The 27586-nt window shown below is 38.3% G+C and overlaps 1 protein-coding gene across 1 annotated transcript in view; it reads left to right on the forward strand.

The window, feature by feature from the left end:
- The window catches only part of LOC124718966 (tubulin-specific chaperone D), a 189516-nt gene that overhangs the window by 121925 nt on the left and 40005 nt on the right, over positions 1 to 27586 (forward strand). Inside the window, exons 12-14 of the mRNA XM_047244636.1 lie at positions 9767 to 9973; positions 15504 to 15674; positions 22749 to 22870. Coding sequence (XP_047100592.1) covers positions 9767 to 9973; positions 15504 to 15674; positions 22749 to 22870 — 500 coding nt within the window. The remainder of the gene's footprint in view (positions 1 to 9766; positions 9974 to 15503; positions 15675 to 22748; positions 22871 to 27586) is intronic.

Here is a 27586-nt window from a genome sequence, read left to right on the forward strand (position 1 = left end):
ACTGGAATACTCTCTTTCAAATTCTAAAGGTGGCAGGGGTAAAATACAGGGAGCGAAAGGCTATTTACAATTTGTACAGAAACCAGATGGCAGTTATAAGAGTCGAGGGACATGAAAGAGAAGCAGTGGTTGGGAAGGGAGTAAGACAGGGTTGTAGCCTGTCCCCGATGTTGTTCAATCTGTATATTGAGCAAGCAGTAAAGGAAACAAAAGAAAAATTCGGAGTAGGTATTAAAATTCATGGAGAAGAAATAAAAACTTTGAGGTTCGCCGATGACATTGTAATTCTGTCAGAGACAGCAAAGGACTTGGAAGAACAGTTGAATGGAATGGACAGTGTCTTGAAAGGAGGATATAAGATGAACATCAACAAAAGCAAAACAAGGATAATGGAATGTAGTCTAATTAAGTCGGGTGATGCTGAGGGAATTAGATTAGGAAATGAGGCACTTAAAGTAGTAAAGGAGTTTTGCTATTTGGGGAGCAAAATAACTGATGATGGTCGAAGTAGAGAGGATATAAAATGTAGGCTGGCAATGGCAAGGAAAGCGTTTCTGAAGAAGAGAAATTTGTTAACATCCAGTATTGATTTAAGTGTCAGGAAGTCATTTCTGAAAGTATTCGTATGGAGTGTAGCAAAGGTATGGAAGTGAAACATGGACGATAAATAGTTTGGACAAGAAGAGAATAGAAGCTTTCGAAATGTGGTGCTACAGAAGAATGCTGAAGATTAGATGGGTAGATCACATAACTAATGAGGAAGTATTGAATAGGATTGGGGAGAAGAGAAGTTTGTGGCACAACTTGACCAGAAGAAGGGATCGGTTGGTAGGACATGTTCTGAGGCATCAAGGGATCACCAATTTAGTATTGGAGGGCAGCGTGGAGGGTAAAAATCGTAGGGGGAGACCAAGAGATGAATACACTAAGCAGATTCAGAAGGATGTAGGTTGCAGTAGGTACTGGGAGATGAAAAAGCTTGCACAGGATAGAGTAGCATGGAGAGCTGCATCAAACCAGTCTCAGGACTGAAGACCACAACAACAACAACAACAACAACAATCAGATTGAATAGTGTTTGATGTACATTCCAATTACATTACTGTAATCTGAGCTCAAAATTGTTTCCGTTAGTATCTCTTCTTTCTTAACTGCTGATAAGCAAATGTATACTAATAAAAATAATAGCATGAGTGCCAAGTTTGTCAGATAATGACGGGAATGTCTGTCTTTTGTCCAAGTAATGATGTAGAGTAAATTGTCTTGCATATACAGGAGTAAAATGGTTAATAATGGTGTGAGAAAGAAGTAACTATGTTTTTCTGTTCCTGAAGGAAAGGTTTCTGTGAGTAAGAACAGCGATTATTATGTAGAAGATGTGCAGAAAATAACACAGCCTTCTGGGATTGTGAATATGCTACAAAAATCATTGGAAGTGGCCTCCATTCTGCGATTCACATGATCGAAAACTGCATTGCACATACCTAGACATGTAAGCTTTGTTGAGGATTTGTAGCAACACATCGTTCCATTCATTTCTGCTACTCAAGAATAATGTGAGGGTGACGTATGCAAGCGACATCCTTAAGATATCCACATAAAAAAATGTCAAGTAAGGATAAATCAGGGACCGAAGAAGGCCTCATTTCATGTCATGTCATGTCATGTCATGCAAAATGGTCTAGACAGTAAACAGGAAGATGCTTCCAAATAGCTGCAAAGTAGCACTGGCTAACTTGATATTTTGTGAAGTAATTTGAATGAAGGGAATGAACAGCAATACAAAATTTTAGCTGAATTTCTGTTAACGTCTCCTAAGTGAATTCTCTGAAGGTACAAGAGGTGTCTGAATATGGAGACAAAATCCCTTCAGAGGAGGTAGATGAAGCTAAATATAGAGTGGCAGAGCTAAAACAGAATATAAGTCTGGACCCCAGGCTTGGCCGACATGGAGTTGTCCTACAAACCTGTTGTACCCAACTAATCCCCCACTTCCAACCCATGGTGGCTGTATTTGCATGCTTGTGACATTCCCTGCCACACACCGAACCAATGCTCTAGTTGATGGTTCATAGTGGCTACCACGGCAACCCTTTCATTCACGTCTACATTGATGAAACTTGTTAGGCACTAGAGTGTCAGGGCAAGAATTCTAGTTGTGACAGGGGCAACACGACAGATCAGCTGTAACTGCCACCACCAGGATATACACCAATATATACCAGTGTTGTTGTTGTTGTTGTCGTCTTCGGTCCAAAGACTGGTATGATACAGCTCTCCATGCTGCTCTATTCTGTGCAAGTCTCTTCATCTCTGAGTAATTACTGCAACCTACATCCCTCTGAATATGATTACTGTATTCATCTCTTGGTCTCACTCTATGCTTTTTATCCCTCACACTTCCCTCCAGTACTGAATTGGTGATCCCTTGATGCCTCGGATGTGTCCTACCAATATATCCCTTCTTTTAGTCAGGTTGTACCACAAATTTCTCTTCTCCTCAATTCCATACAGTACCCCCTCAAAGGTTACATGATCTAGCCATCTAACCTTCAGCATCCTTCTGTAGCACCACACTTCAAAAGCTTCTATTCTATTCTTGTCCAAACTATTTATCGTCCATGTTTCACTTCCATATATGGCTACACTCCACACAAATACTTTCAGGAAGGACTGCCTGACACTTAAATCTATACTCGGTGTTAACAAATTTCTCTTCTTGAGAAATGTTTTTCTTGCCATTGCCAGTCTACATTTTTATATTAAAAATGAAGAAATTCTTCCAGCTGTATTTAAGGTGTTGATTTTATTTTGGCAACTAGTTTCAACGTTGTAACAGTGTCATCTTCAGGCCCATACACTTGCTGACGTCAACTGCGTGCAGCTGATACTAGAAGTCAGTGGTGAGATATGGACGTCTATATCTCACCACTGACTTCTAGTATCAGCCACACACAGCTGACGTCAGCAAGCGTATGGGCCTGAAGATGACATTGTTACAACGTTGAAACTAGTTGCCAAAATAAAATAGACACCTTAAATACAGCAGGAGGAATTTCTTCATTTTTAATATAAATTTATACCAGCTGACGTCCCACTGTCCTCCACTTCAACTATAGATGTACAAAAAAAAAAAAAAAAAAAAAAAAAAAAAAAGAGAAAAGTCTACATTTTATACCCTCCTACTTTGACCATCATCAGTTATTTTGCTTCCCAAATAGCAAAACTCTTTCACTACTTTAAGTACCCCATTTCCTAAACTAATTCCCCAGCATCAACTGATTTAATTTGACTACATTCCATTATCCTCGTTTTGCTTTTGTTGATGTTCGTCTTATATCCTCCTTTCAAGGTACTGTCCATCCCTTTCAACTGCTCTTCCAAGTCCTTTGCTGTGTCTGACAGAATTACTATGTCATTGGCAAACCTCTAAGTTTTTATTTCTTCTCCGTGGACTTTAATTCCTACTCCAAATTTTTCTTTCATTTCCTCTATTGCTTGCTCAATACACAGATTGAAAAACGACCCTGTCTCTCTCCCTTCTCAATCATTGCTTCCCTTTCATGCCTCTTGACTCTTTTAACTGCCATCTGGTTTCTGTACAAATTGTAAATAGCCTTTTGCTACTTGTAATTTACCCCTGTCACCTTTAGAATTTGAAAGAATGTATCCTAGTCAACACTATCAGAAGCTTCGCTAAGTCTACAAATGCTACAAATGTAGGTTTTCCTTTCCTTAATATATCTTCTATGAGAAGTCGTAGGGTCAGTATTGTCATACGTGTTCCTACATTTCTCCAAACTGATCTTCCTCGAGGTCAGCTTCTACCAGTTTTTCCGCTCTTCTGTAAGGGATTTGTGTTAGTATTTTGCAGCCATGACTTATTAAACCAATAGTTTGGTAATTTTCACACCTGCCAGAACCTCATACATCTTGCTCACCAAAGGGAAGAATTTTGTCATGGCTAGCTCTCCCACAGCTATCAGTAGCTCTAATGATATGTTGTGTACTCCTGGAGCCTTGTTTCTGCTCAAGTATTTCAGTGCTTTCTCAAATTCTTCATGCAGTATCATATCTCCCTTCTCATCTTCCTCTATGTCCTCGTCCCTTTCCACAGTATTGCCCTCAAGTACATCTCCCTTGTATAGACCCTCTATATACTCCTCCCACCTTCCTGCACTCCCTTCTTTGCTTGGAGCTGGTTTTCCATCTGAGCTCTTAAATTTCCCACTGTCGCCCTCAGTGGTTCAAAACCCTACAACAGGCCACAGCAGTCCTCCCACCCCACCACCCCCTCACGCCGAACCCAGGGTTATTGTGTGGTTTGGCCCTCAGAGGACCCCTCCGGGAATGACTCATGTCATACCAGTGCAACCCCAAATGTTTGCATGGTGGAGTAATTATGGTGTACATGTACGTAGAGACATTGTTTGTGCAGCAATTGCTGACTATGTCAGCAATGTGTAACTGAGGTGGAAGAAAGGGAACCAGCCCGCGCTAGCCGAGGCATATGGAAAACCGCCTTAAAAACCATCCGCAGGCTGGCCGGCACACCGGACCTCGGCACTAATCCGCCAGGCAGATTCATGCTGGGGACTGGCACGCCTTCCTGCCCGTAAGGCAGCGTGTTAGACCGCTTGGCTAGCCAGGTGGGCTGTTAATATATACTTCTACATCCTTACATTTGTTCTCTAGCCATTCCTGCTTAGCCATTTTGCACTTCCTCTCTATCTCATTTTTTAGACGTTTGTATTCCCTTTCGCATGCTTATATACCAATATAAGCTAGTATATCAGTTTTCAAAAACCTCATGTGCTTTCTCAGCAGATATGGATGCAACAGCAAAACATATAAGAGGCTATTGCAGTAATTAAATTCCGCAACAGCATGAACAGGGGGGATAGCTACAACTTACTGATGGCCTGGCTGCCAGCAATTCCAGTCCACTAAATGTGGTAGCGCAGTGGTTACCACACTGGACTCACATCCAGATGGATGATGGGTCAAACTCATGTCCATACGTCCTGATTTAGGTTTTCCATGATATCGCTAAATCGATTAAGGCAAATGTCAGGATGGTTCCTTCAAAAGGACACCGCCACTTTCCTTTTCCATCTGTCCCTAATCGGAGCTTGTTTTCTATCTCTAATGACCTCATTATCGACTGGATGTTAAACCTAATCTCCTCCTCCTTTAATTCAAATCCAACAGTTGGTGGTATTTGTCTTCTATTATCAGACAGTGTTACTGGTAACCCAAAATAGTACACACAATACATAAATGCCTAATTAATAGAACCGCTAGACAGTGGGGGCTTAGCTCTCTGTAATGCACTGAGGAAAAAAAAAATAAACTGTGACTGGTTGCAGTAACTTATCATCATCATCATCCTTTCGAGGTTTAGGTTGTTACCTGCTCCGAACTCAGAAACAAAATCATTGTCATCTTTTCAAGTTCTTCCAACGTCTTTTTTCACATTTGGCTTGTAGTTGACGATCATCTGGGGAATTCTATGACCTGGAATGCTCATAATGTGTTGCCTTCATCCTTCACAGTATTTTTGAATTTTTTTTTCCATATTGAAAATATTTAATTCTATTCTAATATCCTCATTTCTAATCATTTCTCTTCTTGCGCAACCCTTCATGTTTCTTAGGGACCTCTTTTCTGCTGCTTCTTTTACTTATTTACTTATTTAATTGCTTTTTATAACACAGCTTTCGCTTCCATGGGAAACACAGGAATTGCCATTACTCCAGAGAATTTTGTGCTGGTGTCTTTTTGTACTTTAGGTCCAATGTTCTACTAATAGTACCACAAACAGCTTGGATTTGTGTATTTCATTTTCAATATCAGAGTCTAAATCAGAACTTGTAGTACAGCAGTCAAAATCAGGACTTATAGTACAGCAGTCAAAATCAGAACTTACTACAACAGTCGAAATCAGAACTTGTAGTACAGCCTAAGAAAGAGATTTGAGACACTTGTTTTAAAACTGATTTATTCTGAACAATTTTTGATTTGACTGGATATTTGCTATTAATTTCTATTTATGACCAGAAATTTTAAAGTTATACTACTTGCAAATTTTGTTCAGTTGGTATACTGAGCTTTAGGGGTCTTCGTCATTCTTTTAAATAATAACAATTTTATCAGTAAGCAAAAGTAGAATTCAAGTATTCCTCATTGATTACCTTAATTCCATTGTTTACTGTACACTTCCATTTGCAGATAATGAAGTCAGTGTAAATATTAAAAAGGGTAGGTGATAGTCCACACCATTGTCTAATGCCTTTATTAATAATTATTTCTTGTAATCGATTCGTACTTGTGTATTACAATGTGTGTGTTTTTGTAAAAACTTTTCAGTACCTCTATTAGATAAGGGTATCCTCATTCAGACGTAGTCTTCCATAGGCTATCACAGCCACACAGTCAGAAACCTTCTGAAGGTTGATAAAGGACACATGGGTTTTTATATTAAATTCTCTGTGTTTTTCTACAATGTTTTTAATTACACACACATTGTCTGTGCATGAACAACTTAATCTAAATCCATATTGTTCTTCAGGTATAATAGCTTCCGTGAAATTCTTCGTGCAGTTAGTGATTATCTTTCAGTTCAGTTCAGTTCGTAGCCAGTGTTTAAAAGACTGATGCTACACCTTTCCTGAAGAGAGATTATTTCTGCTGTATACCAATGGACTGGGATCTTGCAGTTCATCCTACAGTCATTTAAGCAGCCTCAGAAGCACTTGGTAACAACAAGAAAACAGATGGGAAAAACTACTCAGAATTTTGAACTAAAGGAAAACAAATAGCTTATTTGAAGTTGCTACAGACAAAAACATCTGAGAGCTGGGAAACACACAGTAATTTGTAGTTTCAAATAGTCTGCAAAGCCTTGATTATATTTGTTATTTATCATTGTTTTTTGTCTTTAGCAATTTATTCCTTTTATGTATGAGGTGCTATACCTGTCTGGATAGAAGTGTGTGTTAAAGTTCAGCTTCCAGGATGGGGAGGTGCGCTTGCCCTACATCGAATCTGTCCAGCATATTAATGACAAGGGTCAGTGTGCTGACAAGTTTGGATGTGGTTTTTAGACAGTTTCCCACATCCCCCAGGTGAATACGGGGCTGATACCTATGCCCCACCTCAGTTACTTGATTCGCAGACATTTAGAAAACTTTCACTCACTGCCACATGAAAAACGCTACACACAGACAGTTTAGGTACACACATTCCATGTGAGGGGGTGCTAGGAAGGGCATCTGGCCAACCTTTAAATTAACTGTGCCACATCCACTAATAACCATGCCAAATGGCGCAAGAAGAAGTAGTAATAATTTGAGGCACTATGAATGTTATACAATGGGGTGAGGTCAAACTGGTTCACACAGACCTGCAGAACCTTATAGATAAATAAACAAATAAATAAAAAATAACTAAATTGAAGTGACTGTTGAAATAAGAAAGTGAGAGGTAGATATAGTCTTAATCCTATGAACACTACCTTTCTGATAAATCTCCCTTTTAACTTCAAGAAACTACCATTTCCAGTGGGACTTGTGGTTTTGACTATGAACAGTTGTCTTTAGGGGCAATTTGTGAAGTACTGTGCAGCAACAACATGTAAATAAACTAACAACGGCACCTTATGGAGGCCATCTTTGATTTCCGTCATACTTAAAGAATTTGAAGGACATTAGTTTCCTAAAGCAGTACAACACAATTCTCAAAAACATTTGAAAAAGTCAATTTAATGATTTCTGAATGCTGTTACATATAAAGCATTTTGAGCATTTTTAAAGAGCCACATGTACCTGAGTGTGTAATGTTATAGTCTTGTTACCACAAAGACCCTGGTTCAATTTTCATCAGTAGAAAGTTTTGTTTGAATTCTTTATTTATTAATTGAAGTATTAATCAACAAGTATTACATCCTAATTGATTAATATACATAACACCTTGTTATTTCTAATTTCTAGCTGCATGAAAATTTGAGCATTCATAATAAATCAAACTACAAATGTGTGACATGTTTTATTGGGAAAGATAGATTGTACTCGCCACATAGAGGTGGTGGTGAGTTGCATAAAGGCTAATGAAAAAGATTGCTAAAATAGTTTAAGCTTCCAACTGGTGCCCAGAGACTGTGGCCGTGTGTGTGTGTGTGTGTGTGTGGGGGGGGGGGGGGATCTGCTGTTTGAAACATTATATTGTTAAACAAAAATAAAACTATGAATTAATAGTAGTGTTCAGTCTCCAGAGGAAAGCATGTCTCCAGAGAAAAGCATCTTTTATTTGTTGTTTCACTTTTTTTTACCAAATTTTAATTGCATTTTCTTGCAATTGGGACTTAAAAATTACTTTGATTAAAAATGTGGGTCAGTACAGGTTAATTAAAATTTCAGTTTAGTAATAAATGTAGAAATCCAAAAAATTTCTTATAATGAGAATCAGCCTACCAAATCGACAATTGTAGAACATTATGCATTCACCTACAGGCACCTTTGTCATAAGCTTTGAAATGTTTTACCCTGTTACTGCGCTAGTATTGTGTAAGAGTTACAGACACCATAAAATGGCAGGAAGTCATCTCAGGACAGCCGGCTGGGTGGTAGGTATGGAGGTCCAGTTCTTTAGCTGTTGTGGAGTTCTAAGGACAGTGGTAATAAGAACATATTTTATTCAGCACTACTCGTGCAGCTACTGCGCGCAATGTCTTGGTGGCACCATCAACCCCACGCGGCAGTGCTCACACTGCCAAACACTCAACAGCACCTGTTGGTGACAGTAGCAGTTGTGCTCGGCAAATGACAGTGGCACGTTAGGCTCTGCAGTTACTGTGTCCCGATGACACTGCATTGGGTGTTGCTGCGATCCGCCCGGCCTCGGGCCACACGCTTCAGTCAGCAGTGACACTGGTAGTGGGCTTGGCCTTTAGCACTGGCTTAAATGCGAGGTGAGTGATGCCCCAAATGTGGGACCTGGACAGAGAGCATCGCGTCAGTGCTCTGGCAGTACATCAGGCACATACTGCAAACTGGAGACCCCTCAAAAATGGTCAGGAGTCAGTTGATGTCAGTGTGCAGGATGCCCCAGCCATATGGCACCAGTTCAGGCTCTTGTAGCATGAGTACATGGAGCAACTCGTAGACCAGTGGCTGGCAGAGGCAGTGGCTAGTTGTAGACAGCACAGGACAGCCCGGATCGGGTCAACAGCTGGTGTGGAGGCACTCTCCATGTAGGAATCAATCAACAACAGATACAGCACATCCTGAGTGCCTCGGCCCAGTCTAGTTTTCATTAAGTGCTGCTTCCAGTGACATAGAGCGGCCCAGGCAGCACAGCGCTAGGTAACCCGACATTCCACTGCACCGGACCAGTGGCCCACATCACATAACCCCAGCAACATTGTGGCCATGCCAGTGGAATTTTGAAGGCAGGATCCTGGCTCACCAGTCTATAGGTTGCGACACCTCCTCGGAATAGGTGCTGGCACACCGTTACGTAATGGTGCTTAGAATTTTTAGAGGCATGTTGTGCTGCTTTAGGAAACTGATGTCCAGGCTCTGTCCTTCAATACTTCAAGTGTGAAGAAAATAAAATAGGACCTGACAGATTTCTTTTTCTCCTGTCTAATATGAGATTGAGAGAAATATGTAGCTGGACAGCACCCAGTTATCAGATAGTAGGTTGTTATAATCTACTCACACTGGACCCTACCTAATGCAGAAGATGTGTACATCTGTGTTTGCAGAGGAGTGGCAGGCCCTGCTGGACCAGTGCCTGCCCAGTGAGGTGGAGGTGATACGCTCTCGAGCCTGCTCGGCGCTGCCCGCCTTCTTCACTGAGTACTACCAGGGCCCGGCAAATGCGGCCAAGCGGGACGCAGTTGTCAACCATTACATGAAGCAGCTGAATGCTTACGAGCAAACTGTGAGATTGGGTTTTGCATCAGCTGTAGGTAAGTTCAGGTGATGTTATCGCAGACAGATTAGTAAATGAGGTTTCCGACAACTGGTGCTCTGCTGCACTCAGACAATTTAAGTATGTTTATTCTTCTTAGGCCAAAAACACGTTTACAAGAATGAGTGTATCCATTATGAATATTGTAGAACATGTGGCCATATATTACAATTCAAATACAGATAATGGGAACCAGACATTCATGAAATATTTGTTAGTTTATGGAAATTATTTTCTGATCCCTTTTCAGACAAGGCATGCAAAAGTTACATAATTATATTTATAGTGTGATGCTAAACACTGGCTCTGTGATAAGAAAAATGGAAACCTTTGAATTTATCACCTTGAATATCTTGCCAAATGGACAAGTTGGCTGCCAAGTAACATATGTCCAAAAGTCAACTTCCTCAGAAGAGCAAATTTAAAGTTTGCAGCTCACTATAAATTCATAATTATATAGTTATTGTGTGTATTACGGCATGACAATAACATAAACTTTCAGTCACAGATGCTGATCTATTGTTGTAACATTTAAACTGAAAACAAACTTTCAGTACGTGCAGTCTACTTTACGGAACATTTTAGTTGGCATGAGTCTGTTTGAACAATCTGGTACAATTTCCCGCTGTTTTAAAACTTTTTTGTGATATCATGTTGATGTCCATCATATTTTCTAATCCTTTTCGACTGCGGAACTGCAGCAGTCAAATCCAAATTTTTACAGTCTTAGGTCCCATTATTTTTGTCTTGAACAACACAAACCTAATAATAGGAATATCACACAGACAACAGAACACAGAGCACACAGGTAATTGAGTTTATCACATGGTGATAGCAGACTCAAGTGCCAAAGTGCTTAGCAGTTTTGTTCATTGTAATAAGAGTCAGTACTCTCTGTGAGCAAACTATTGACCTAGGACCCACACCACTTCTCGGATGCAAAGATCTGCCTTTCTAGTAATGATAAATGATGTCAGTTCATTTTTTCAATTTTTGTGACTTAAATCACTTGATAGCCATCCCACACACATCTATAACACTCAAGGTGATCCATTAAAGTGTATCCCATCTTCTTGTCACAGAGCCAATGTCCAGCATCACACTACAAATATAACTATGTAACTTCTGTATGCCACACCCGCAAATGAGTCTCAATTGGCCAAAAACTAATTAGTGGAAATAAACAATTATTTCATAAGTCATTGGTCACAGTTATCTGTTATTTTATTTTATTTTATTTTTACTTTTTTTATTTTATGGCCTTCATTGGCCCACCCTAGTCAGTTATATAAAAATTCATACAAGTTGTCATTCAATAACACAATGCAGTTCAATAATAGTTCACTAGACAGTTCAGTATTACATTGGTTATATAATGATTACTATAATTTATTATTGTATGAAGAGTGTTTTGCTCTTCTGTCTGCCCAATACTTCTTTGTTCTTTCAGATATTTTCTTTCTTTCTTTCTTTATCTGAGTTCACTCTTCCTGCAGCTCCAGATATCTGTACTTATATTCAAGCAAGTTTACATGCTAAGCTGTTGTATTAAATTTCTTATTGATATAGCTATTCATTGTGCAGCATCTCTGTCATTGAGAAAGTGTTCCATTATAAGACAGTTTCTAGGCATGCAAAGAGCCGTTTTATTTTCCTTACACACTACACTAAAGGGATATTATGGGGTGGCTAAGATTGGTACAAATTACTCTCTGTCATGCCTTGTACAGTAGCTTATGGCATGTGAAGTCCCAAATATTTATCGACCGAATCATGGAGTTGGTAGTTAATACTAAACTAACAATTTTGAGACAAGACACTGGTGTACACATATGATCATTTTGTGTTTTACTAACACAAATATCTTCTATCTTTTAGCAACAGCTCGAGTGACAACTGCCAGTCACAATATTCATGCCGTGAAGACACTTTAAATTATTCTGCACACCCTCTAATGTCTCTTTATGTGCTGTTCAATGTGACATGTAGTGAGAACCCTCACAACCACATTTTCTTCAGTTTCTGTTGTCATTTTATAAACAAGCCTAGTGAAACCTTACAGGCAAAAATTGATAGGAGATTGTGCTGGCCATGGGGTCAGACATTCACTTTGAATCCAACATTTAGTCTGTCTGTTGTTCAGCTACTCACAGGTGTTAATATCAATGTGTGTGTGTGTGTGTGTGTGAGAGAGAGAGAGAGAGAGAGAGAGAGAGAGAGAGAGAGAGAGAGAGAGAGAGAGAGAGAGAGCACTATGTCTCAATTGAAATCCAAGTAACTTGCACCATTGCGGTGAGATCCCTAATCTCCCGCTCCAGCTTTGTTCATTGTTAATTTATTAAACCATCTGCTTATTGTCACATGATCCTACTGGGAGCTCGTGCATTTAAAAATTGATCTTAAATAAGAGGAATAGTTCAAAAAGTTTAATATTTTCTCATTGAGTGAGTGCACCATCTTTCCAACAGCAAATGTTGCTTTCAGTGTTCCAGTTGTCTAAAACGATTCCTTGCTGTGAGAAGTTTATTGGCTTCACGTTCACCTCAACATACTCCACTCCTGTTCGTAAAAATAAAATAATTCAAGCATATTTTAACTGATTTCTTAAATTCTTATTCTTCATGTGTTTGCAACAACAGTTCTGCGTCAGAACACTTTCTCACAGTTTTATAATTTATACAAAATACATGTTCTTCACTCAGGGTCCAGGATGGAATTAAAGTGAAAAAATTACACACAACGAGAGCTCACAGTTGACCCTCTCCAGTATTTCAGTGTTTGATGACATTCCAATTTATTTAGAAGTCCCCTTTTCTTTCATATATATTTGTGGTTTATGTAAATAACTATTAGTGTTTCACAAACAGATCATTTTAATATAAATGTCATTAAATTTATATGTTGTTGTTACAAATTCTGTGACACCCATACCAACATTTCTTGAAAAATTTATGAATATATTTGAATTTAAATTACTTTGTATTTCAGAAAGTCAAAATTTCTTGTAACATACACAGAGTAGAGCTAATTTTCAAGTAATACAAAACTTGAAACATAACACAGGGTGTTTTGAAAATAATGACCTGATTTTGGATGGTAATAATTATGAAGCATGCCACATGCCGGCAAGAAAATGTGTGTTGTTTGAATGGACATGGCCTAGAATTTCATAAAATTGCTGTTAGATTTCAGTCATTGCGTCTTCTCAGTTTGCAGTCAGTCAGAAGAAGATGGTGTCAGCTCAACAGAAGACATTTTGTGTGCTGCAGTTTGCAAAGAGTGAGTTGGTGATTTCGGTCCAGCATGCTTTTTGTCAGCTTTTTAGCATTGATCCACCTGTACCCAAAACATACGTTGTTGGTATCTCCAATTTGAAAAGACGGGATGCTTTTGCAGAAGTAAGAGTCCACATTGACCTTGCACTTCTGAAAGGAAGACACTGTGACTGGAATGAGGTATCTTCAAATACTGGAGAATTGGCTTTTTTCACAATTTCAGGAGGACTCTGATAACTTCATTTTCCAACAGGCTGGAGCTCCACCACAGTGGCACATCAACATATGTCAGTTTCTCAGGGACACTCTGCCTCAACTCTGGATAGGGCATGCGGAACACCGAGACACTGCATATTCTTGGCCTCCAAGATCACATGACCTGACCCTATGCAATTTTTTTCTTGTGGGTATATGTGAAGGAAAGTGTGTTCATCTCCCTTTGACCTTATGACATACAAGAAGTGAAGAACAGAATAACAGCCGTCATAACTTCTGTGAAAGCAGATACACTGTGTAAAGTTTATGATGAATTTAACCATCATTACATGTTATTCATACTGGTACTGGTGGACCCACAGAACATTTGTAATAGCATAGCATAGCAGAGCATTTTACAATTTATCCGACGTTTGTAGTATGTTTATATACAAACATAATGGAGTTTTGAAATCGTGTCAATGCTCTGTGTATACATCACATTTTGTTAAGAAAAAGCACAATTTTTAACAATTTAATTTTCACTTGTATTATTTTGCAAGAAATATAGTTTCTCAATCATGTACATAGAGATTAAGGTTACAAACAATTACATATACGTTTTAAATGAAGCGATTAATAGTTTGTGAGCAAATACTAATACATAATGCAATTAAAAGGTGTCAGACTATTCAGAAATTTCAAATATTTGTGGATGAATCAGTTATAAACAGGAATGTTTGTTTTACTTGCCTTTTTGCAAATGGAGAACAGTGTGACGTCTGCTCATTGCATTCGTTTCCACTGATTGTTCTCCACAGCTAGAACATTGTCTTGGTTTTTCTTTATTCACAGTCACAATGTCAGAGCAAAGAGGTGCCTGTCATCTATTGCACAATGTGTTATAATCAAGTTTTGCATGCCAGAGGGTGTAAAACCATCCAAAATTCTGAAAAGACTTGCAGCACAGTTTGGGGACAACACCCTCAGAAAGAGTAAAGCTTTAGCATGACACAACAAATTTTTATGAGGACAAGAAACAATGAAGAATGTCACCCAATGACCAGCATGACTGAGAAAGGTTTTTGAACAGTCTTTTTCTGATTTTAAAGGAGTTCTTCTAATCGATTTTTTTCCACATATGATGCATATTATTGCACACTTTTGGACCAACAAAACATTCATACCATCAAAAAATGTTCACATTTCAAATCTGTGAGAATGATTGTGCTCCATGACAACACTCAACCCCACACAGCTGCCCGAACTCAACAAAAAATTCAGTAATTGTTCTGGACCACACTAAAACATCTTCCCTACAGTTCGGACTTGTTGCCCTGCAATTTTCATTTGTTTGGAACACTAAAGAAAGCAGTCGGAGGACACCTTTGGCGAGAGAGGCTTTGTTGAAGAATTTGTACACGATTGGCTGCTGCCGCAACCGTGTTCTTTTATGAAGGCCGTATCAAGAAACTGCCTATCCACAGGGAAAAATGTCCCCCCCCCCCCCCCCATTTGGAGACTATGTAGAAAAATAAGTTTGTGTTTTTGAATTTTTCTGGGGCTTAAATAAACTCATTACAAAATTTCGGTTTATATTTGATTCACTCTCAGTAGATCTCTAGTAAAAATTACCAGCTAGTGACTGTCATCAAAATTTATCTTGAAAAATGTTTTCATTGCACTGTCCTGGCAAATAGTCTGATCACTGTTGCATGTGATCTGACATGAGCGTGGGCTATGGAGTTTCATCACTCCAGAATTGCTATTATGGTCATTTTCACAAACAACACAGAACTTTTCATATTTGCCTCAGTGTGCATGTGCCAGCTTCCTGTTCACAGCACTTGTACAACCATGACAATTTTGATGTTTCTCTTACACTTTTTGTAATTCGTATGGACATGTTATATGCATTAGATAGTTATAGCCACTTGTAATCACTGTAATTTTTTTTTAATTATCTTGTGCAGTACTGTTTTTGGAACACATCTGGTATTTTCTGATAACTGCAAAACAGTATGAGCTATATATTGACACACTTCACTTTTGCCCCAGGTTCATTCCCGAAGTTAATGCTGAATGGTAAGGTGGCAGACGTTCTAACAGCTTTGGTACACTGTTGCCACATCACAGATTCAACATTAAAGTGGTCGGAAAGTAGGAGAGATGCCATAAATGCAATCACAGCTGTTGTCAAGACTGTTGGAGTACAAGGAGTTATGCAAGGTAATTGTGAAGCTCGTGTAATTAATTGTTCATGTTTTGAGATTTTAGCTTCTGATTTCCTGCAGTCATAGAAAGGTAAAATCTGCACTGTTCATAAATATTTTTGCTCCACCCTTTTATGTTCTTCCATGAGCTCTTCTGAAATAACGCAGTTTATCATCCATAAGCAAATTGTGTTGACAGATCCGTAAAGAGACTGAGACAGCCATGTAAGAATATTCGTGTGAGTATTACACACTAGTATACTTGAGGAGGTTTAGTAAGTTGCATGTATTACGCCCAGTAAAAGGGATGGAGAGAGAACAACACTAAATTGAAAGAGAAAATATGAGATCCCGGAATCAGAAGAATCTGTATGATATAGGAAATTTTTGGCTGTAACAAAACATGGTGTACACACAACCAGAAATAATAATGAAACTGTCCAATCTGCTGTGGCATATGTTCCATGGATGAGTAATGTAGATTATATGGGGCAAGTCAAAAAGTATTTGCTCAACATTTTTCTAATTTATTATAATAACAGTACAAAATTTGTTATGGTGTTATATTCAGTTATGGTCATTATGCTTTTCGATGCACTTTTCAAAATTTCCTTGCGAACTCTCTCATCATTGAGCAGCGAAGACCAAGTTAAAGACAGTATGGGATTTTATTGCACTTGGATGAGTGACCATTTGGGTTTGGCGAATGCTATTGGCAAGCAGGGTGCACTCAACCCTTCTGAGGCAAACTGAGGAGTTACTTGACTGAGAAGTAGCGGTTCCACTCTTGTAAACTAACATACAGCCGGAAGAGCAGTGTGCTGACCACATTACCCTCCAAACCCGCGTCCAGTGATGTTTGTGGGCTGAGGATGACATGGCAGCCGGTCAGTACTGTTGGGCCTTCATTGCCTCTTCGGGCAGAGTTTAGTTTAGTTTTTACGTTTAGGATCTTCACGTGCCTCTAGGCTACAAGGCCCGTCAGGTGAATAGTAAAGTGAGGTGACACCAGTAATTGTGTAAATTAGCAAAAGAGTTAGTTTTGCCTGCTTTACACGTAAAAATCTTTTTCATTGTGCAGAGCTTTCACTCAATTCTGCCCAACAGCATAATCTGCTGTGGCATTGCAACTACAGTCAAATAAGTATTTATTCCAAGAAGTGTGCTTCAGGGAGACAGGGATTTTTACACATATTTTCCAATACATGCATCCTCTAATGGTATTTTGATTAATAGTAAGAGTAAATATAGGACAAACTCTGCAATTCACAGTCACAGTACTAGATGTAAAAATAGTGTTCTTAATTTTATTTCTCATATTAAATGTTTCAGGAAAGCCTGTAACTATGTCATTCATGATTTAAATAATGAAAACTGCACCACTTACTTATTTTTTTTTTATTCTTAGTACAATATGTTTCAAGAATTTATTCTCATTTTCGAGTTTATTTGTTGAATTTGTTTACATGAATATTTTTGGTGATGTTTGCATGTGTGGTTTTCTGTCTCTCTTGCTTCTTTTTGAAGTTAGACTGCAATCATAAAATCGGACAAAATGAACCTGTGTATGTTTTTAAAGGATAATGCTAGAAATGATATTTTGTTTGTCTACTTACAGGTATTGTTCCTCCTCCATTATACAGAATATCCAACACACAAATCATCACTTACACTGTTTGTTTACAAATCTTGCAACAAATGTATTATGGCACTATGAGGAAATGTTCATATTTGTGAAAATTGTTACAGTTGTCATATATAGGAGAAACATTTGAAGAAATTAACTGATTCACTATCTAGTTTGTCATTGAGAATTTTTTCTCTTTGCTTCTTGTGGTGTACAAGAATTTCAGGTTCCTCCATTAGATCCATTGTATGAGATTTTTGAAAGTGGTGGAGTATCTTAAGATCTTTTTCTATGTTTTTGAAAGGGTGTTCAGCGTTTTTATGTGTGTTGCTATTGCTGATTTGTAAATTGTTTCTGTGTAACAGCTGATGTGCTCAGTGTCCTCTAATTTGAAAAGTCCTGCCAGTTTGTCCTATGTAGTAGCTTGATCAAGTTTTACATGTTATTTTTTATATTCCCGAGTCTGAGAATTTATCTTTTTTATTGTGTAAGATGTGGACTAGTTTGTGTTGTTGTTTGTAGAGATATTATATATAAAAACAAAGATGAGGCGACTTACTGAACGAAAGTGCTGGCAGGTCGATAGACACACAAACAAACACAAACAGACACACAAAATTCAAGCTTTCGCAACAAACTGTTGCCTCATCAGGAAAGAGGGAAGGTAAGTCTTTCCGCTCCCGGGATTGGAATGACTCCTTACCCTCTCCTTTCGTCTTCCCCTCTCCTTCCCTCTTTCCTGATGAGGCAACAGTTTGTTGCGAAAGCTTGAATTTTGTGTGTATGTTTGTGTTTGTTTGTGTGTCTATCGACCTGCCAGCACTTTCGTTCGGTAAGTCACCTCATCTTTGTTTTTATATATAATTTTTCCCACGTGGAATGTTTCCTTCTATTATATTGTTTGTAGAGATAGCTATTTTCACTTTATGTCACTTAAGTAGGTTTGCTGTTTTTTTTGAGAAATGTTCCCTACGTAAGGTAAGCTAGCCAAACATTTGATTGAATTATTGGTTCCTTGTAAAGAACCAGGAATTTCATTCTTTCTTTATTTCTCTGTGCATACTATCTATCATTGAGCTGTGGAAGTCGTTGGCCACCACAATTTGCTTAATGATATTTAACCCTTTGCTCTTTGTTCATTGGGATTTTGTTTTCTATATGTATCATCATGTCATATGCAGCTTTATTGTGTACATCTGGGAGACATGATGTAGCACAGATTGTGTTGCTAGAGTTTCTTTTTTTCTGTCCATCTTACAATTGTGCCTCCTGTTTTTGTTTTCTATGCAAAAATATAGTAAATTAATGCCACTGTTTTTCTTTTATTCAGCTATGAAATTTATTGTCTCGTATACATTATTAAACAAATTTATGATGTTATTGGTGTCTTTATTGTCACCTTTGAGTTACATTAAGATATCATCTACGTATCTTTTGTAATATACTATATTTTTTTAAGCAGTGTGTTCCTGGCTATTAAATATTTTCTGTTTTATGTGGGTTAAGAAAGTGTCTACTATAGTGCCGGAGATGAGGCTGTGGGTAGTCACTCCATCTGGTTGTTGATAAATGTTACCCTGAATACAAAGTAGTTGTTGTTGGGAATTATTCCTAGTAACTATAAGTTCAGTAATTTCAGCTTGTGAACACTTTTTGTGCTTTAGTAAGTTGTTCTTCATTACTGCAATGGCTTCTTTAACAAGGCTATTGGAATACAGGTTTGTGATGCCTAGTGATATGAAATGGGCACCACCTCAAATTTTTATTTCTTTTATTTCAATGACTATTGTGTTATTGTTTTTGCAATATATGTTGTTTCATATGTGAAATACATTTTAGGAACTGATTGAGCTTGTGAGATATTTTGCATGCGTGGCTGTTCATACTGTTAACTACATCGGCATCTATATCTATACTCTGCAAACCACCGTTAGGTGCATAGCAGAGGATACATCGCATTGTGCCAGAGTTTCTTCCTGTTCCATTCACTTATGGAGCATGGGAAGAATGATTGTTTGAATGCCTCTGTGCATGCAGTAATTATTCTAACCTTATCCTCACGATCAAAATGTGAGAGATACATATGTGGTGATGACGATGTTTGGTTTGTGGGGTGCTCAACTGCGCAGTCATCAGTGCCTGATACATATGGGGCTGTAGTACATTTATGGAGTAAACATTTAAAGCTGCTTCTTGAAACTTTGTTAATAGACTTCTTGTTCTCTTTGACACTCTCCCGTGGATTAAACAAATCCGCGGCCATTCATGCTGCCCTTCTCTGTATATGATCAGTATCCCCTGTTAGTTCTATCCAGTACGGGTCCCATGCACTTGACCAATATTCTAGAACTGGTTGCATGAGTGATTTGTAAGCAATTTGCTTTGTAGACTGGTTGCACTTTCCTAACATTCTACCAATAAACCGAAGTCGATTAGCTGCTTTACCCACGACTGAACCTATGTGACCATTCCATTTCATATCCCTAAAAAGTGTTGCAATCAGGTATTTGCATGAGTTGGCCAATTCCAAAAGTGACTCATTGATATTATAGTCATAGGATACTACTTTTGTCATTTTGTGAAGTGAAATATTTTACATTTTTGAAGAGCATACTTCCAATTTCTGCACAATGTTGAAATCTTATCTAGATCAGACTATCTTTTTGATAGTATTTCATTATAGATAACCACCAACTCTGCAAAAAGTCTGATTTTGCTATTAATATTGTCTGCAAAGCCAGTAACATACAGTATGAATAACAGGGGTCCCAACGCACTTCCCTGGGACACACCCAAAGTTACTTCTACATCTGACAATGACTCTGACATGTTGTGTTGTCACTATTAAAAAGTCCTCAGCACAGTAACAAATTTCACTTAATACCCCATATGATCACACTTTTGACAATAAGCATAGGTATGGTACTGAGTCAAATGCTTTTCAGATATCAAGAAAACAAAAGCTGAAATGCTTAACTCCATTTTCAAATGTTCCTTTACAAAGGAAACCCATGAGAATTGCCCCAATTTAATCCTCTTACTATCTACATGGTTGCCTTGATCCAAAATTTTGCCATTATGTTGAAGATACCACATTATGTTTGCGCTCAGAATACGTTCTAAGAGTCTTCAACTAATTGATGTCAAGGATATTGGACAATAATTGTGTGGATCACTTCTACTACCCTTCCTGTAGACAGGTGTGACTATGCCTTTTTTGAAGAACTGGGCATGGTTTTTTGTCTGAGGAATCCACTTTAGATTACAGTTAGAAGAGGGGCTAACTCAGTCACAAATTCAGCATAGAATCTGACAGGTATTCCATTGAATCCTGGAGTTTTCTTAACGTTTAACGATTTCAGGTGTTTCTCAACACCACTGACACTAGTAATTATTTCATTCACCTTTTCAGTGCTAAGAGGATTAAATTGGGGCAATTCTCATGGGTTTCCTTTGTAAAGGAACATTTGAAAATGGAGTTAAGCATTTCAGCTTTTGTTTTGCTACCTCCAATTTCAGTTCCTGTCTCATTCGCCAGGACTGGACACTAACTTTGGTGCCACTAACAGCCTTTACATATCAGAATTTCTTTGGGTTCTGTGAAGGATCACTTGACAATATTCTGCTACAGTAGCCATTGATGGCATCACACATTGCTCTCTTGACACCCAAACGTGCTTTATTCAACATCTCTCTATCTATAGCCCTACACTTTGTTTTACACCTATTATACAGTAATCTCTGTTTACTTAGAAGTTTATTCACAGTGACTGTTACCAAGGAGGTTCCCTCCCATTATGAACTATTGTTCTTGGCACATATCTATCCCGTGCATGGTCAACTATTATTTTACACTTGAACCAGAGTTCCTCTACATTCTCTTGCCCTGTGCTGAATGTTTCAAGTTCCTCACTGAGAGAACGTCCTTCCTTGCATACCTTAGGTTGGAATCATAATGGAGAGTACAGATGATGTATTTCTTTTCATATTCTGTCAGTAAGAAATATGATTGTCTTAAGTGGCCTTTGATTTTGCTATGGAATTGTTTTGTTGGGTCTTTATTGAATTATACTATGTTGTTTTGTGCAAAGAGTTGTAGAGTTTACTCTGTGTATTCTATTTCTTTCATAGTGACAATTGTGTAGCTTTTATCTGATTTTAAAGTTAGTGCCTGAGTTTCTCTCTTAAGTTATTTATTTATACTGCGTACTGTTTTTGAATATGTTTATGGTTATCTTCATATTTCACTACTTCCTTTTAGTTTGCAACCCATGGCAGATATTTCATTGCCGTTTAGTTTTACAATATCTGTTGCATTCTTTGTTGTCAGTATGAGCTGCTGCAGTATCTTGTCTGGCAGGTTTGCTTTTGTGTTATATTTTAAACCCTTGTTTAACAGCTTTAACTCTCCTTCATTAAATACTCATTTGTGACCGATGAAATAATGCTGTTCTCTGATAGCTCACGAGAGAGTGCCATGGGGCTGACCAAGGTGACCTCTGTAAGCAGGCCTGTAAACTGTATGGATGCATGCTCTCTGAATTCGCATGCATCATGAGTGAAGGTACATCATTCCACTATTAAGATCCAAACCTAAGCTACACAAGAAAGGATGTCCTGTAAGCTCAATCATTTCCTAAAGATGTATTTCATATACGGGAAAAAAAAAAAAAGTTACGCACTAGTCACTGAAGTAAAAGAAATAAACATTCCATATGGTGCCCATTTTATGTCGCTAGACATCGTAACTCTGTACTCCAGTATCCTTGCAGTAATAAAGAACAACTTAATAAAGCACAAAAATTATTGAATCTAAAGAATTACTAGGAATAATCCTCAACAACTACTGCTTTGCTTTCAATGGTAGCATTTATCAACAACCAGATGGACTATCCATAGCTTCAACCGTTTCTGGCACAACAACAGACATTTTCTTAAACCACTTAGAACAGGAAATATTCAACAGCTAGGAGCACTGCTTAAAAAGCATAGTATACTACAAAAGATATGTAGATGATACCCAAATTTTACTCAAAGGTGACAGTAAAGGCACCGGTAAAGCCATAAATTTGTTTAATAATGTATGCAAGGCAATAAATTTCACAGCTGAATAAAAGAAAAACAGTAACATAAATTTGTTTTGATCTGTGCATAGAACACAAAAACAACAGGCACAATTTTAAGATATACAGAAAGAAGAAATGTTCATCTAGTCCATTGATGATGGTCCAAGAAGAAATATTATGAGACTTCAAGAGACTTAATTCCAGCTCAGTAAAGTTACAAGACTTTTGTGTCATATTTATTGTGCCTGATTTTGTATTGTCACATTGCTCTCCTTCACAGTGGGATTTACAGAACACGATGAATGAATGAATGATTGCATGAGTGCCTATTAGAATGTGTACTAGATTTAAAAAAAAAAATAAAAAAAAAAAAACCCTTATTCTCATTTCATTACAGCTAGCCGTACTTTAATGGAGGAAGTACTGGAGTGCTTTCTGACTGGCCTCTCAGAGTACACCCTGGACAGCAGAGGAGACATTGGCGCCTGGGTCAGGGAAGCTGCCCTGTCTGGGCTGCAGGTGTGTGCCATTTGTAATGTTAGCGACCATATGTTCCACACACACTGTTGGTTCAGTTGTGGCACAAGCAACTACTAAACGAGCCAGATGATAAAATAAGCAATGGAGAGAGTAATGTTTACCACTCACCAGAAAGCTGAGTTGTGTCCCATAAGTCAGACCAAACTTGTGTGATTTTTCTGGTTTCTCATTGAAATTGGTGAAATCTAAGTTGATATGATCCAGTGTTTAGTGCAACCATTATTGACAGTGCCTGGATGACAGCATATCTGCAAATAAGCATCACCCTGGTGTAACAAGACAAGTTAAAACTTTATGAACATCTGCTTAATTGCATGTTGTCTCACATTTTGAAATCAATACAGCGGGAACTCTGCATGGCATTTCACAGATCCTTCATAGGTTTCCAGCAGTATACAACACCAGATGTCTACACAAAGATCATGCAATTCTTGTCAATTACGGGCTGCTAGTTTATGGGTGTCGAACTGGCACCAGTAGTATCCCAGACGTGTTCCAAGGGGTTCAGATAAGTAAATTTGATGGCAAAACATTAGCATGAGTTCTCTGTCATACTCCTCGAACCACTGCCGCATGATTCTGTCCTTAACAAACATTTATCCTGCTGGAAGATGCCATTGCCGTCCAAAGATTTTGAGCATAAAAGGATGTAGGTAGTCTGTAATGATATCCATGTAGTCCAAAGCTGTCATGGTGCCTTTAATTACTACCATATGTTCCATAGAAGCCCAGGTGAAAGTCCCCCTGTGATGGTTTGTCTTCTTTGTTTCTTCGTTTGTTGTCCTCAGTGTTGACGTACTATGTTGTGATACTGGCTAAAAAAATAGGAGGTGGACATGCAGTACTTTCTACTGTAAATGATGTAGCTGACAGATGCACTGTTGCGTTTCACAGTACTTAATTTCACTGTTCACAACCACCCAATATTACACAGTTATATGGCCATTGCACTATTGATTAAACTTTCCATAAGCCTCTAAACAGATTGCAGGTGAACATCCACATACTGCTACAATAGTTTACTGTTGAACATCTAAGAGCAGTAAAAGCCTAACCACACAGTTCGCAGTATTTCAAATAAATTGAACAGACACTGTCATTGCTTTTAACACACAGCCTATTGGTGTAGCCCTTATTTCACTGTTAAGTTGATGCATAGTTGTTGTTCTGACCAACACAGTTTCTCATCTGAATCACGGCCGTGGACTGACTGTCTCGTGACCAAAAACTGGGTTCTTATATATCCTCACAATTCTAGGTACTGAAACTACACATTGTTTGAAGTTAATTTTACAGAAATCACAATTAAATCTTAACTCATTCGATTAATTGAATGTATCGAAAAATTGATTCTTTTAACAGTTTCTTCTACTACAAAAGTTAGGCTGAATTATTTGTTTAAATCATGAAATTAACATATATAGTTACACAAACAATACTTTTGACAAAACTGTTAATTACTTAGGAATTGATTAAGGCCAGGTTTTGCTAACACATTTCTGACTAGAACCAAATAGATACTTTAAGAGTGCCATTGTTTCGTCTCCCAAATGTTTATAATTAGTACAGAATTTATATTTATTTATATGTCAGCAATAGAATTTAAGTTATGAAACAATTACTGATTTCACCCTATAACAAAAGATACTAACTAGGAATAGTCTAAATAAATTAGAAAAGCAATTACGTACCTAAGACTAAGCACAAAATTAGATCTGGTGTTATATTCTCAAAAACTAAGGGCCAATCTTTCTCTTGTATGAAAATGCAGATTATATTGAAGTATGTTAATGGTAATTAGTTAAAATCGGAAAAAAAAAATTTAAGTAGGCAGATGGCAAAACAAGAGGGGGGAAGTAAAAATATCCCAGCTTGCTTTGTCACACCCTGATAGCATGTGACTGTGCCCACTGACCTACTACTGTGGCATGGTGCACGTTTCGAGCAGCCTTTTGCCATAATGGTGGCGTATCTGCAAATGAGTGTAAAAACGGTATAACGAGAAACATGATTCACTCGATTAGGTGACACATTCCCATTGAACCACAGCCTGAGCTCGATGATCTGACACCCACTCCCAACTGTTATTGACAGTGACGAGATGAGTGTCTACTCAGTGTATCAAGAAAAGTGATTCATTTGACTAGACTACATGTTTCCATTGATCTACAGTCCAGTCTCAATGATCCAGTGTCTACTGCAACCATTATTGACAGCGCCTAGATGACAGCATATCTGCAAATAAGCCTCAATCTGGTGTAACAAGAAATGTGATTCATTTCATTAGGCAACGCATTTCCATTGACCCAAGGTCCATTTTCAATGATCCCATTCCCTCTGCAGTTGTTATTGATGATGTCATTGCAGGTATATAGTGATCATCTGCTGCGGATCCCCAGGTTCGACAGTGTGCTCTGAGCAATGCGGTCTGTAACAGTTGTGCTTGCACCATCAGTGTACTCTGTCCTCAGATCTGGCACAAATAGTCGCCTATCCTGCTTTACAGAGTGGCCAAGCCTCCATGTTATGTGATGAGGCGTAGACATCAGAAACCTTGTCACCTATTCACAGATTCACTGTTCTTCAACGATTTTTCCATATACCCTAACTACGGTACCGCGTGGAAAGCCAGCAACGGTAGCTGTTTGTGAGATGCTTTTCCTGGGCGCTGGGTCATAATGTTCTGTCCTTTCTCAAAGTTGTTTGTCAGTGTATTTTGCCATGTGCAGCCCTTATTGTCACTGAAACCCCATTTGTCTCTGCTCCATTCTTGTAACTTCTATACACCCTCGTGTGTCTGCAGCAGCTCCAGCACCAGATGACATTCCGTGCACTGGACTGTGGCCATAATGTTTTGGTTCCTTGGTGTATGTTCGTTATCTACTGCTTTGCATTTGCACTATGGTTGGATGCTAAAGACAGTAGTTTCAAGAGTTCTGACTACTGTGCATGTTGTGGCATCATTCTGGTGCATTATACAGCAGTGAAATTGGAAATACAATTTCCTGAAACTGGTCTGCAAAACAATTTAAGAAAAGATTAAAAATTTAAAGAAAAGCTAAAGCTGTTACATGGATTTTCTTCCCCTACAAAATAGATTATATGATTGCAGACCTAATCCATCCTTATGAGGAAATGCATCAAGATATGGGTGTTGTCTTCTTAAACACAGAGGGTTGTTTTCTGCTTGAGCTTCTTTGGCCTTCCACACTTCTTTCACACTCATTGAACGTTCCATCATGCATTGCAGGGAAGAAGATTATCCTTCTGCATGACAATGTGTGGCCTCACACTGTACACTCCCTAGAGAACTGATTTGTTACCTCCAACTACATTCTACCCGATTTTCCCAAAGAACAACTCTGAGACCACTTATCTGAGTTGCTGGAGTTGACTGGTCTGACTTCTGGCAGCCAGAACAGGCTACTGTCACATCGGAGTTATAAGATTTACACAATGATGGAAAGAATTTGTACAAAAAAATTGCAGACTGAAAATTTTTGGGCAAGTGGGTGGGTGGTTGTCTTACATGCACAATAAATTTGAACAACAGAACAAGTTATTAGCATCATATGTGCTGATGAACTGATGCTAAAAGGTTGGGGTACCTACTATTTATACCTCTGGATGCCATCAGTGGATCAAGTCATTCTGAAGAAACTTATAATAGAAGAAAATGGACATCTACAAAAAGCCAACGTAGCAGGAAAACAAATAATAAAGGATTAAAAAAATTACAAAGCCATCTGCACTGCGACTCTGTTTTTCTGCTCTGAAAGAACTATCGAAAGACCCATACATATAACAAAAGCAAGCGTGTGCGTGCCCACCTCAGGGCCAGCTGCCAATACAGAGTTGAAATTCCTGACCAGAACTCATAAAACAAGATGGCAGAACACGTAATATTTTGTGAAAGTGACACAGTCCATTTTAGAAAATACAGCTTACATTGAGGCATTGTAATATAGAAACAAAAGAAGTTAGCACAAACAAATTACATACACCCTCACCTCCCCTTCCCCCCACCCACAAATTTACAAAGGTCATCAATACCTACATATATTCACAGTATATATAGAATGTTGGGAATACAAATACGATAATCCAAAAATTACATATATTCCCCCAAACTAGTTTCGGCAACAAATATCGCCATCATCGGTGGATTTTTAAAAATCTTATTTATTATACATTACAGCTTAGTTTTAAGATTGTTGTCACTGTTTGTGGCGTATTTTCTGTGGTTTTCTGTTGCCATTTTTCTTGCATCTGCAACTGTGTGGTTGCCTGTTAGTAAAGTAATAAAAAAAAAACGTGAACTTACACATGTCAGCGTTACACAATTGGGATTTTGCTAGTGTTGTGGATACAGTTTTCATGTTACTTAATTTCTTGTTTATTCACTTTCATTGGATGGCTTGCAGCTACTTTTATATACAGAAAAACATAACTTCTGCTCTTCGTTCATAATCCAAAACTCTACACCATCTTGCTGTTTGCGTGCATCATGAGAAGTGTATCACTTGTCGCAAGAAGGATATGAAAATTGTAGTGGGAGTTCTGACGTCGTCTGTTCCTCATTAATGTCTCTCTGTGTAATGTGGGGAATGGTTCTTTTGCGTGTGTGTGCTTTCTCTTCTGTGTCAGTTCTTCTGGGTCAGTTCTCTCAGAGCTGTAAAGAGTGTGTGGTTGCAA

Source organism: Schistocerca piceifrons, chromosome 10 (genome assembly GCF_021461385.2).
Source record: "Schistocerca piceifrons isolate TAMUIC-IGC-003096 chromosome 10, iqSchPice1.1, whole genome shotgun sequence".
Taxonomy (NCBI): Eukaryota; Metazoa; Arthropoda; class Insecta; order Orthoptera; family Acrididae; genus Schistocerca; species Schistocerca piceifrons.